At 43.2% G+C, this 12,618-nt stretch overlaps 1 protein-coding gene and 1 pseudogene across 1 annotated transcript; both read right to left on the bottom strand.

Annotated features, from left to right (window-relative positions):
* Positions 1–2,732: 2,732 nt before the first annotated feature.
* LOC147440923 (uncharacterized) lies at positions 2,733–3,923 on the bottom strand. The gene has a single exon (XM_086483357.1). It carries the CDS (start codon positions 3,921–3,923, stop codon positions 2,733–2,735), a length of 1,191 nt encoding a protein of 396 aa, XP_086339483.1.
* A 3,302-nt stretch (positions 3,924–7,225) lies between these two features.
* On the bottom strand, positions 7,226–8,276 carry LOC147440922 (uncharacterized; annotated as a pseudogene).
* Positions 8,277–12,618: the final 4,342 nt, after the last annotated feature.

Genomic DNA, 12,618 nt, shown 5'->3' with positions numbered 1-12,618 from the left:
TGTGACACCTCAAAGATGCCTTGAAGGACAAGACACACACGTTGGGACCCCCTGCTGGAGCCACACAGAAGATGCCGAGGTGGGGCCCACATGGAGCCTCAACGATCAAAAATGCTGAATTTCATGATATTTTGAGTCCTAGTATTGCCCATTTTAATTAAGAAATATCCAAAGAACATTTGATTTGGGCTAACTCTTTAGCCTAATCAAGTGATTATGTAAAACATGGCTCTCTCACCTATAAAAAGGGCAACCTTCTCTTCATCGGGGCAAGTTATGAGTGAGTGAGAATAGCTCAGTTCCATAGTGACACATCTTCTCTCTCCATTAAGGTGGTGGAGATTGCTCTCATGTAAGATATATGTTGCTAGTTCTACTTTCATTTGCATATCTAGTCCAATACTTGTCCCTAACTCTATCTCTATCTCTCATTATCTATCTTTAATACCACTACCACACTTAGATCTATCTCTAATTCTATCTTTACTCCTCCTTTCATCTCTCTTGTTGTGTCCTAATTGTTTCATTGGAAGGTATTCAAGCAGCAATCTTGTCAATATAACGGGCACAACCTTCTTGCGGGAAACAATTATGTGCACAAGGTTAGTAACCATATCTTCATCTTTCACAAGCATCTCTCTCTCTTAAGGTTCACATTCTCTGCTACAGGTACTTCTCTCCCCACAGTATCCTTATTGCCTAAGGGCAACAATAGGGCTTGGGAGAGAAACTCTCTTCTTCTTCTCCTTTCACTTCTTTCACACCTTTATCTTTGAACATACTAAGTATATCATTGATGAATAAACATAATCCACATAGAAGCAATTTCTTTCATTTCCATTCTGTGCAATCTATTAGGGCCAACATTTGGATTAGTCAAAAGATTCACTTTCAGCAACGCATAGTGTTTCTATTTGGTCCTGAAAGGCTCAACGAAATACTTCTCTCACCAGATCCCATCATACTACCTATTATTGAGTATGACTTCTCTTTTGATGTGAATGTGGTTATTTTATTATGAATCAAGAGGATTTGTACTCACAACTAATCCCAATCGCTAGACAAAACATATACATTTTAGTAAGCACAAAGCTACAGCACCAAAGAGCAATCCGTAGCTTATTTGGACAACAAAGATTAAATATCATTAATTCATCCATTAACCCTTTTATCCTACATGATACGATATGATCGTAATCTCGATGTTTTTATTTTTGTTTTGTTTTGACTATCTTTCATGAGTTCTCTCCATCACGTGTGTTTGTAAAGGAAAGTGAGTAGCTTCTTTGGCTACATTTCTTCTTTAGCTCTAGAAGCTATGTTATCTACATCTTAGCTCCTTCTCATAACCCTTGAGCTTCCTCACAAACTCTCACAGCAAGAGGCCCGGTGCCTTCCTGGCAAGACCGCCAATTACTTCTTGACAGCGGTGAGGCCTACGATGAGTCAATGCTCATGATTCTTCTTCCCAACCACCAATGTGGATGCTCATAATGAAGGGTACAAATGCATACATGGGTGCTTTAAGACCGAACCTGTAATGGAATTGATATCGTACTATCTAGTGCAGATGATAGGTGGAAAAAGACTAAGGGTTATGCAAAAGGATATCATCTTTATGGACATTTCATTATTTAAATGCTCTTTATGAGCTAAGGCTATTTAAGTCCGACTGGCCAGTTTGTACTCACTTTGACCATTCAAGAAATCTATAAATCAAATATGTGCAAGAGGGGAATGGTCACTCTTGTACGGAGGGAGATTGCACCCAGTGCTCGTGTCTTTCTTCTTTCCTCTCCTCTCTTCTTTCTCGCGGTGCCGGTGTAGCATTCCGCTCTAGAAGGTGCATATGCACGTGCTCTCTTACTCTCTCCCTCTCTGTTCGTGTGTAGCAACGATTATGGTGCACAAGTTATTCATCAAGTATACAGTTTTGTTGATTATGGCTTGCAATATGTTGGTTTTGCTATTTTGTAGGGCCTTCTGTTTGTAGCAGTGGTATCAAATCCGTGGCTATGCTCATGGCTATGCAGCAATTATGAGTATAATAAACTTCATGAACAACCGTCAATGATAAGGGTTGCCACCCTTTTCTTTCTAAATTTTATCATTATGCTTTGGTTGGTATATACTTGATTGATTTAAGATCAACCCATAGCTAGATGTAGCTCTTTCCACCGCGTGATAGAGAAATTAATTGCTTTATAGTATATGCATGCAAGGAAAAACTCTAATTGATTGAATATTAGCATTAATTTGTTTATGCATAACTTGGTCAAATGGAAAGCTGTAGACCATAGCCAAAAGCACAGATCCAAAAATTGGCATTGTCTAGCACTGTACAAGCAACCATATGACACTCAAAAGTGGAAAAAGTGAGCACACCATATACACATGAGCTGGCAAACTTCAAACCAAAAAACTCCTATCATAGTTTGCCAACCCCCCTAGCCTGCTAGAGCATTCATGCTCAGCAGCAACACTAGTAGATGCTCACTCCACCTAGATCCCACACAAAACAGCTTGGTCTTCCATGCATCAAAAGCTTAATCAAACTTCCACAGCTTGGTCTTCCATGCATCAAAAGCTTAATCAACTTCCACCTGGCTCCCAAGGAAACCCGATAAAGATGACATACACCAACCTTGCACCAAAAAAATCATCAATTACTTTGCCATAAACCTGCATGTGCATCATAAAATTTTCTTCTTTGTTATCCCCTGCACAACAACCTACATTTGGGCCAACATATGGCACTTGGAAGCCTTGGTAACATTTGTAGCATCACCATGAGTAACAAAAGTAGCCCTCAAAAGGCATTGAAAAGCATACATCTCTGCAAAGAGGCATACCAAGCCCCTAAACACATTGGAGACATCTGCACAAGAATCATTTTTCCATGAAGCACCCATAATTTTCTCAAGATGCATTTCTTCATCAAGAAGACAGTCAAAAAACTCACTAGTTACATCTTCCGGCATGCCAGTATCAAAGGAAGAAGAAAGGGATACACCATCACCTACTTCAGGCATGAGACTATCAAAAAAATCGATATCATCAACTGCACCATCATACAAACCCTCAACCTGTACCACTTCATATACACTCTCATCATCACAAAAGCTCATAGCCTCTTCAATTGAAGCATTCTCGTTCTTCTCTACCACTGGTTGCACATGCATCTCATAGGAGACAAGGGATTGTCCTCCCTCTTGCCGTGAGTTAAGATCCAAAGCATCCTCATACACAATGTCATACATACTTTCCAAAACAGTTAAACCATTTGCCTCTTCATGCATAACCTCCATATCAATTCCACTTGATGATAGGTCACAAGTGCTCTCTGTCTCACTATCACTCTCTTCAAACCTGGCTTTGACTTCCAAGGCTTCCAAATTGCGATGAATTGCCTCCTTGTCTTTAAGCTCGACACGGATAAAAGACCTTAATTTATCATCAGAGCTCTCCCCACCATCACTACATGAAGATGTTTCTTTGTCACTCTCATAACCCTCCTCATCAGCTGTAACCATTTCACTATGCATATCAAAACCAAACCCATCATGGGGCAAGCATACCTGAGATGCCGAGGTCTCCAAGCTCTCCCAGTACAGTGTCTGAAGTTCTCTCCATGACTCGATGAGTTGAGAACCATTAATCTCAATGGTACAAAACAACTCTGGAGGATCATAAAAAGCTAGAAAAAGAGCCCTTTTCATGCTTTGCCAACTCCATTGTTCATCCTCGGACAACATAGAATAAAGGTAGCATGCATCACAAAGAAGCCCTTGCCATGCATAATCGGCTTGTGACTCGTCATCATAAAGTTCCAATTGAGCAAACTCGTACTCCACAAGGCGAAACCATGCCACAATATCCTCATGATGCGCACCTGTGAAGAACCTGCTTGTAGCCATGTCCATATTGGATCACCTGTAGCATAAGACCATTGTACACTAAAGCTCTAGAGTTTGATCCTCAGTGGCGGGCACCAAAAACAGTGACAGGAGAAAGCCGAAGAAAAACACCTCTATAGCTTGGCCTCTCTGCCAGTCCGGGATCACAAATCTATCTGCTCGAACCCTGCAACTACCACTATGAAGACCATATCATGCTGTCAACCCAAGCCTAAGTGCTCCACTAAACCACGAAACAATTATGTACTCACTTGTGGTTGACCAAAACAGATAATGAACCTTTCATCTCTATAGTCTCTTTCATACACCAACAACACAAGGCTCTTGAATGGGTAATCAAATCCAACACTTACGGGCAAGAGAATACTATAGACAAGGTGTACACTGCAAATCTTTCTATGACAAGGCGAGAGGTGTATAGGTAAACAACCTTGCAAGCACTCAAATAATACACCAAGGAAAGATATCTATCTCGCTCTGGAGCTCTCCCTTTAGCTCTCTCGTTTGACTTCTCTGAGCAGCTTGCAAGCCCCAGCCCGCTCCCTTCTCTCTGAGCTACTCTCGGGTTCTTCCACCCTCTCTCTACGGATCATCCAGCCCCTGCTGCTAGCTTTTCTTCTTGCTCATGGCGAGCTCTTTTGCTTCTTGGCTTTCCAGCTTGATAGAGCTTGTTACAAGCACAGGCACACCCTCTAGATCTGTGCTCTCAGTACTCTCCATTTACAGAATTCTCCCCATGCTCCAAGCTGACATCCCCTACATATAGAGGCCCCCCAAACCCTTAACGCTCTCCTTCAAAGCCGTGTCTGATTTCTTGGTAGCGCCAGCCCTTGGCACCCCTTCTCTGCTTGGCCTTCACTCGCCCTCAAGACCTGCCCACGGGAAATTGGTTTTTGCATCAGCAATGAGCGGTTGTGTGGTTGTGTGGGAAATTGTTGGAGCAGATATTGTGGATGATCAACCCACACCTTCTACTGTGAACCCCGTGAAGCTCTCTTCAAGGCCTCTCATGGCGCTTCACACAGCCCAGTCTGATGTTAAAAAACCTGCAGCAATCAAAACTGATGGTGCTCATGGCTTTTGCATCAGCAATGAGCGGTTGTGTGGTTGCTTGCAACGGGCAGCCTTGGAAGATAGAAGAAGGAGAGGGCTTCGCCATGAAAGCAGAAAGAGGCAGGGTATGATCAACAGCAGTGGGGCCTTTGGGTTGTCTGTTGGGGTGCCTTGTGACAAAGGAGGCTCCAGAACTCTGGCATGGCTGACTCGCAGAAAGGGTGGCGAGGTTCTGTGCCCATAGTTGCAGGAGAAGTGCAAGAGACTGCATGGTGGGGCTTCCACAGAAGAGGAAGGATCTTCTGCTGCTCTGATACCATGTGAGAGAAGGGAACTCACTGAAAGAGAGAGTGAGAGAGAGAGGCTGTTAAACCAGATGACACGCAAAGGGAGAGAGCCAAGAAGCGGTGGCTAGAAGCGTATGTTGTATTGATCCGAGGAGGTGCAGTTATATGCACGTGAGGAGGCAGTTACAAGATGGGCCGTTTGGCATCTGACCACGTGTGTGGGTTGCTGGCTGGTGTGATGACATGGATTAATCATCTAACAGGTGTCCCTATCTGCATGGCCCTCAGTCTCTCTTGCAGTAATTGCCACTCCTTCAGTTGATCATCCGAGGTGGGCTGCCTGCGATCTCAAGGATTTTTCTGAGTGCTACTTTCTCAGTTGGTTGCCCTCCCCCTGGTTGAAGCTCCCTCTGTATGTGCTGAGCATCGCGACCCCTCTGAGCGCACACCCTCCTCCCTCTTCAATCAACGCCCCCTCTATAGTGTACGGATTCCGGGCTTTCTTTATCTCCTGAGTCCTCGTCCACGCTCTGTATGCTCTCTCTCGCCCTGGCCTATATCTCACACGGGCATGGGAGGAGATGGGATCTACGGTGGGATGATTGAGCACCGTAGATCTTGGGCTTCCGTGGACAATGTAAACTCGGGTACAATGTAAACTCGGGTACCCGAGTTTACTTCGCTCCTCCCCCCCGCCCCCAAGGATTGAACCCACAACCTAGGGTTTGAGGGCCATGTGGCCTATCCACCACGCCCGCGCATGTCACTGTGGAATGTACACGTTTCCATGGAGTTTTGACGTGCAAAAGTATCGGGACGGGCAAAAGTAAACTCGGGTATTTTTGTAAACTCGGGTATTTTTGTACCCGAGTTTACTTTTGCAACAAGATCTACGGCGCGCGCCTAATGTCGGGGCCCAAAAGTGATGGGAGCCTTTGATCCCATCTCCCATGCCCGTGTTAGATATAGCTGAGGCTCTCTCGCCCCCTTTCTCCTTGGCGGCTTCTGCACGTGCAGGCCCATGCTCCCAATCATTGCAGACGTTTTTTCTTTGTATTTTAACACTTCCTATTTATAACTCTCTAATTTCTTTTGAGCAAGAGCTAATTCCCACCCAAGCATTGCTATCATTTGATCCGGTGCCTGAGCTCCTCGTCGTAGCCACATCGAGCTTGGATCTCGCCATCTTAACTCTTAACTTAACAAGCCATCATATTCACTTTACTGGATCCACCGCAAGCAATGCCCAATGCCTATGAAGCCTTCTTATGTAGCCTCATCCATCACAGTCTAGATGACGCTCCACTTTCAATCACCTTTGCAAGATGGTCGGGAATAAACAATGGATATTAATATCGAAGCAGACATCTCTCATAGAAACCTTCAACAAAGACTAAAGACCCTTGCCAATCTTAAAGTGCATCAATCCTTTACGAACTTGGTCAAATGGCAAGCTGTAGACCATAGCCAAAAGCACACATCCAAAAATTGGCATTGTCTAGCACTGTACAAGCAACCATATCACACTCAAAAGTGGAAAAAGCGAGCACACCATATATACATGAGCCGGCAAACTTCAAACCCAAAAACTCCTATCACCGCCATGCGGCTTTTCCCTCCCACCCATTTGTTCTTCTCTATTGCTGGCACCCTCAATACATAGCTCAACTACCAACTTTTGGCGGCTTCCCACCCCTTACTCAACCACCCTTAGTTAGCACGTCTGCTCATGTAGCCTAGCATGGCGTTCCCATTTTAACCTATAGGATCTCAACAACCACCCGCATCGGCACGTTGATCACAAGAGCCATGAGGCATGCACTGAACCCCAACTCTAGCCCACACACTGCAGTACTAAAGTGAAGACGCCAAAACACAAGCTTTAGAGGTCTGAAGTATGAGCTCAAAAGGAATGGAAAGAGTACTACTTGCAGCTCTATTACAGAGATATGGGTCTTCCCCTGGTATCTAGCATTTCAAATACTCATTGGAAGGGGAATTTTCCAAAGTAAAGCCATTCGCAATATCTTGCCAAGAAGCATCAGTAGCAACGCATCTCCTTGATGCAGATTGAGCTTTGAATACCACAAGGCTCAATACTTGGTGTTGAGGTCTCCAAGAACCCTCTCCAATGCTCCCAAGCTGATGCTCAACAAAGGAGGAGTGTTGCTCCTCATCTAACTGTGAGGTTTGCTCACTTAATTCAGAGTGTGGCTGTTTAGGGTGCAATTGCTCAGAAATTGAGCCTTGTAAGCTTTTTGTAGATGACAAGCCATTATGATAATGCTCTAGAAGATTGATGTGTGCAGAAAAAAGACCCACCTTCCCTCTTGCAAACTTGTTGCATGAGGATTGTAGTCCATGTAAAGATCCCTCATCCAGCATGCTTCTATTAGACACAAAACCTTCTTGGCCCCACACACATCTTCTTCCCCCTCCATGATCCTTACAATAATTTTTGTGCTACCTTGTGCACTCTTATTATAGTTCAAATTTTCACCTCTTACCACCCCCATGTATTACACAAACATATGTTCTCCCTCTTGCGCTTCGTGCACCCAGGGACAGAACACCGCTTACCGCCTCCATGAGCGACACAAAATAATGTACCTTCATGGACACTCTTAGTACATATCCCTCCTCCAAATGCGCATCTCTTGCCACCACCATGAGCTTTGCAAAAAAGATGTACTACCCACTGTTCCTTTTGTGAATCCTTTAAATTCACATCTTCTTCCACCTCCATGGCCTTTACAAAACTTGGTGCTTCCTTGCGCACCCTTACCACAATCCGGATGTTGACAACGCCGACCACCTCCATGAGAAATGCAAAGTCCAGAAAAACCCTATGCACTCTTGGTGCACTCTTCTCTTTGGCATCTCTTACCTCCACCATGGCATATACACAAGCCAGATGCCAACCGTCCTCAAACATTAATTTTCTCTTTTATTTTATTTCATTTTATTTTGTACCCAAACATTGTATTAGCTCCATACGGATTGTATCAGTTGGTCCCATAGGCCTTTGGAAGACAACATTTCATTTCATTTCTCTCTTACCCCTCCCACTTTGACTCCTTTTCGTGGCGGACATTGATGAAGCTCCACAGAGACCTCTGCAATTCTTTCTCAAACAACGTCCGATCCATGCGCATCGACGATGATGATGATGATTTTAGTCTGACGCTTATAGGGGTTTAATTTTAAATTTATTTTATTATTATTTTTAGTCTTTCACTTTACTTTATATTATTTTAGTACCCAAACATTGGATTAAATTCACAGTGATTGTATCCGTTTGACTCAAATGTAACTTTGGCTTTTGAAGGCATTTAATGTAACATTTTTATTTCATTTCATTTCTTGATCTTTCCCCCTCGTCTGCTGCATCTGACACCTCCACAACAGTGCCCCCCCCCCCCCCCCCGAAGACTACTTACAGAAGCGAACATCAACAAAACTCTTCAGTGATCGATGCAATACTTTCTTGCACAACGCCCATTGTGGAGTATCCTCGGGTATTGATGATGAAGATACTGATTTTTATCACGATTTTAGGCTTTTGGTTTCAATCTTTTAGTCTTTCATTGTACTTCATTTTATTCTATTTTGTTTGTACCCAAGGCATTGGAATAGATACACAAGGATTGTATCAGTCTGCTCTCATACGTAATTTTAGTGTGCGCTCCTTGCAGCACTGTCGAAGCAAGGGACTTGCCAATACACCGTATGCGAGCCACAAACGGCTCCAAGCACACAACAAGCCTAAACTAGCAAGCTCAAGAAAACAAAGGGTGTGTCACTCACCGCTCTACGCTCGCCTTCGTGGTGGATTCCTCGCCGCGATGAAGAAGAAGCTGCAGTCGTGCCGCGCTCAACCGCTTCACCGCCGTCGTGCCTTCGTAATGCTCGATCGCACACACACTCTCCCTCTCTCTCTCTCTCTCTCACACACACACACAAGGAGGTGAAGAAGAAGAAGATGGAGATGGAGCAAGAGCACTCTTCAATTGCACAAATGAGAGAATGAGTAAAAATTAGGTTTAGTTGGCTTTTATAGGAGATCACCCCATTCACACTTGGGCGCCCATGCTTAGCCAACTAATCCCTTGAATGTCCAAGTTAAAGTGTGCCTCTCATCGGCGATCACTCTACCTTTCCCTATTGGTCCGACAAGCCCGGTACCTGACTCTAAATAATACAACGTTTATAGATCATAGGGTGTCCGTGAGCCGTGAGGGTTAACATGCCCCCCTTCCTGATGTAGATTCCGTCCTCGGAAGCTATTGAGTTGAAGCTGGTTCGTCGAGGTGGAAGAGCATTTGAGATGAATGTCCTTAGCCTTCTTCAGTCACTGCAAAATCAAACAACATTGGCACAGTAATGGCATTCTCTTAAAAAGCATATGCAGTTTTAGGTAGACACATTGATTGGAAAAAGAATTTCAAACAATTTGTCAGCAATGAACATTAAATTTCAATGTAATCAAATGCATAAACAGATGTAAAGGTAAAAAATTAAACAAGTCTGGGGTCGCTAATTTGACGGTCGAAAAGCACTAGAGATCGAATATTAATACCATGGGTAAGCTTCTTAATTTTCTGTGGTCAATTAAGTTGTTTAATCGCGAGAGCCAAGTATTCATGTTCGAGGGCTGACTAGAGGCTATACCTAGAAGACTTTGTAGTTAAGCTACCATAAAAGGAATTTCTCATGAAATCATCGCCTGACTGATTACTTTTTCTTTGACCCCCCAAAGTCTTTTCACACTGATTCAATTTTGAAGTGGGTGCTTATTTTGTATGCCTTGGGTTTTTTGCTTTTCAAGGAAAAGCGCCCACACTGGGAACCTCTAGGGCTCTAGTACCATAGGCTATACATGTGAGTGAAGTACCAATTCAAGCAGAGATTTCTCTTCCAGCTTAAAATTTTACATTGTGGCACTTTGATTTTTTGTTTGTTCATTTTCAACATTTAAATTTTGTAACTTTGGGGGGTCATATAACATTGTTACCCTCCCCAGGCTCATCACATTAGTAAACTCCCTTTATAATACTTAAGCTAAAGGTCAATAGGGTTAAGCCCACTAGAAAGCCCTAGTACATTTCACACAATGCTGCCTAAATCGGATTAAGAACCTAAGTAACCATTGCTTATTAGGAAGGCATTCCCCATGGTATTAAGAGAAGATCTCTAACACCTAACTTGGTCAAACTAGCTTAGTCGGACTGCTTGATTTTTAAACCTAGACAAGTGATTATGACAAAACATTACATTGAATTAAATGTTTGATACTAAGCAAATGCGTTGAATATTATGCTACCAATCACAATCAAAGCAGACAAACATGGATGCAAAAAGATAAGGGCAATGCTAATGGACAAGAAACACCTGTTTGTGTTGATGGTCGCGCTTGATTTGAAGGTTCCATGAAGGTCCAAATCCTATCAATAGCAACACGCTCCGGTACACACTAGGAAACAAAAGGAATACCTCCAGGAGGCACATCAGTGGGAAAAATTAAAACTCCTAAAAAACAAACTCAAAACACAATCTAGACCCCTAACCTACCTATCTGTCACCCCTTTTAGAATCAAGAAAAGAGGATATTATATAAACCGGGTGGCCACCCTAAGGCTAGGCCTCTCGTTTTTGTCTTATACGTTGTTGTCGCTCCTTAGCCTTAGCTTGAGCTTGTATCTTGTTTAACTCGGTTTGTGCTTTGGCGGCCTTCTTTTGATGAATGGCCCGTAGTTCTTCTTGGCTTAAAGGATCATAATATCTTTTGAATTTACTCCCATTGAGGAATCCAATGGTTTCAACTCCATCAAGAGTTTCCACACGAAGGGTACCTTGTGGGGTAATTTCACATACTCTATATGGTCCTTTACCAGCATATTTCAACTTTTTCTTCTCTTTACGTACTCCATACATAAGGACTTTATCACCAACTTTGATGTCCTTGTCCTTCACATGGCGATCAAACCACTTCTTTCTCCTATCCTTTTCCACAAGAGCATTTTTCACAGCCAACTGTCTCTCTTCGTCTAGTTTTTCTAAGATAAACAAACGCTCGGTTAAGGGGTTACCATTCCATCCTTCTTGCGAAGCTACCCTAAGACTAGGAATGACAAACTCCCAAGGCATAACCGCTTCTTGGCCGTATACCATTTTGAATGGCGTACAATTAATAGCCACTTTATAAGCAGTACGATAAGCCCATAGAGCCGATGTCAACTTCAAATCCCAATCAGTGCGATGAGCTTCTACCGTCTTGGTTAAAATAGAGATTAGAGTCTTGTTGGTGCTCTCGGCTTGTCCATTAGCTTGCGGGTAATAAGGTGTAGACTTATGGTGGGATATCATAAAGGTCGTGGTAAGCTCTCTTATTACCTCATTTATAAAATGGGTACCATTATCACTAACAATTTCAAAAGGGCAACCAAATCTTGTGATAATGTTCTCAAAAAGAAACTTAGATGTTGTCCTCGCGTCAGCTTTTTGTGAAGCCTTAGCTTCAGCCCACTTTGTTACATAGTCCGTAGCAACTAGAATATATCGAGATTGAGTGTTGCGAGCTGCGGGACTAATTGGACCTACAAAGTCTAAGCCCCATTTTTCAAATGGTTGGGTTACTTTAATAGGATGTAAGGGCATTTTGTCCTTGCGCTGTGTGGTCTTGTAACGTTGGCACTCATCACACCCTTTTGTAAAAAGTGATGCATCCTTAAATAAAGTTGGCCACCAATAGCCTGATTGCAGCACCTTTCTAGCAGTCAGGTCCCCTGAAAAATGTCCTCCTGCTATGCCCATATGTGCTTCTTGCAAGATATACAAATATTCATCCTCGCGGGCACAACGCCTAAGAATATCGTCCTTGCCTAATCTATACAGGATTCCGGCAATCAAACAATAGGGTTCACATTCTTTTACTAGCCTTCGAGCGATATCCTTACGAAGTTCCTTGGGTGGAAAACCATTAACTAAAAAGTTAACAATGTTCTCACTCCATTCAGGCATAGTCTCAACTATGAATAGGGAAGTATCGGGTAATTCATCATCAACTCCTGTAGGGGCTTCACCATTGGGTATGCGAGACAAATGATCAGCCATGACGTGCCTTTTACCGGGTCTCACTACAATCGTGAAATCAAACTCCAGAAGAATTAACAACCATCGTGTGATTCTTCCTGTGGAGCATGGCTTGTTTACCAGATACAACAACGCTTGATGATCCACATAAAATACAAACTTGTTTGCCAGAAGGTAGTAGCGAAATTTCTTTACTGCATAAACCATTGCCAAACCTTCTCGCTCTGTAGTGGTGTAGTTCCTTTCAGCATCGTTCAATTGACGGCTTG

The sequence above is a fragment of the Adiantum capillus-veneris genome, chromosome 15 (assembly GCF_014529385.1).
Source record: "Adiantum capillus-veneris isolate H3 chromosome 15, ASM1452938v2, whole genome shotgun sequence".
Lineage (NCBI taxonomy): Eukaryota > Viridiplantae > Streptophyta > Polypodiopsida > Polypodiales > Pteridaceae > Adiantum > Adiantum capillus-veneris.
This window is presented reverse-complemented; position numbering and strand designations above follow the sequence as displayed.

Coding starts and splice junctions, on each gene's coding strand:
- LOC147440923 (XM_086483357.1), bottom strand. CDS start 3,923: ATGGACATGGCTACAAGCAGGTTCTTCACAGGTGCGCATCATGAGGAT.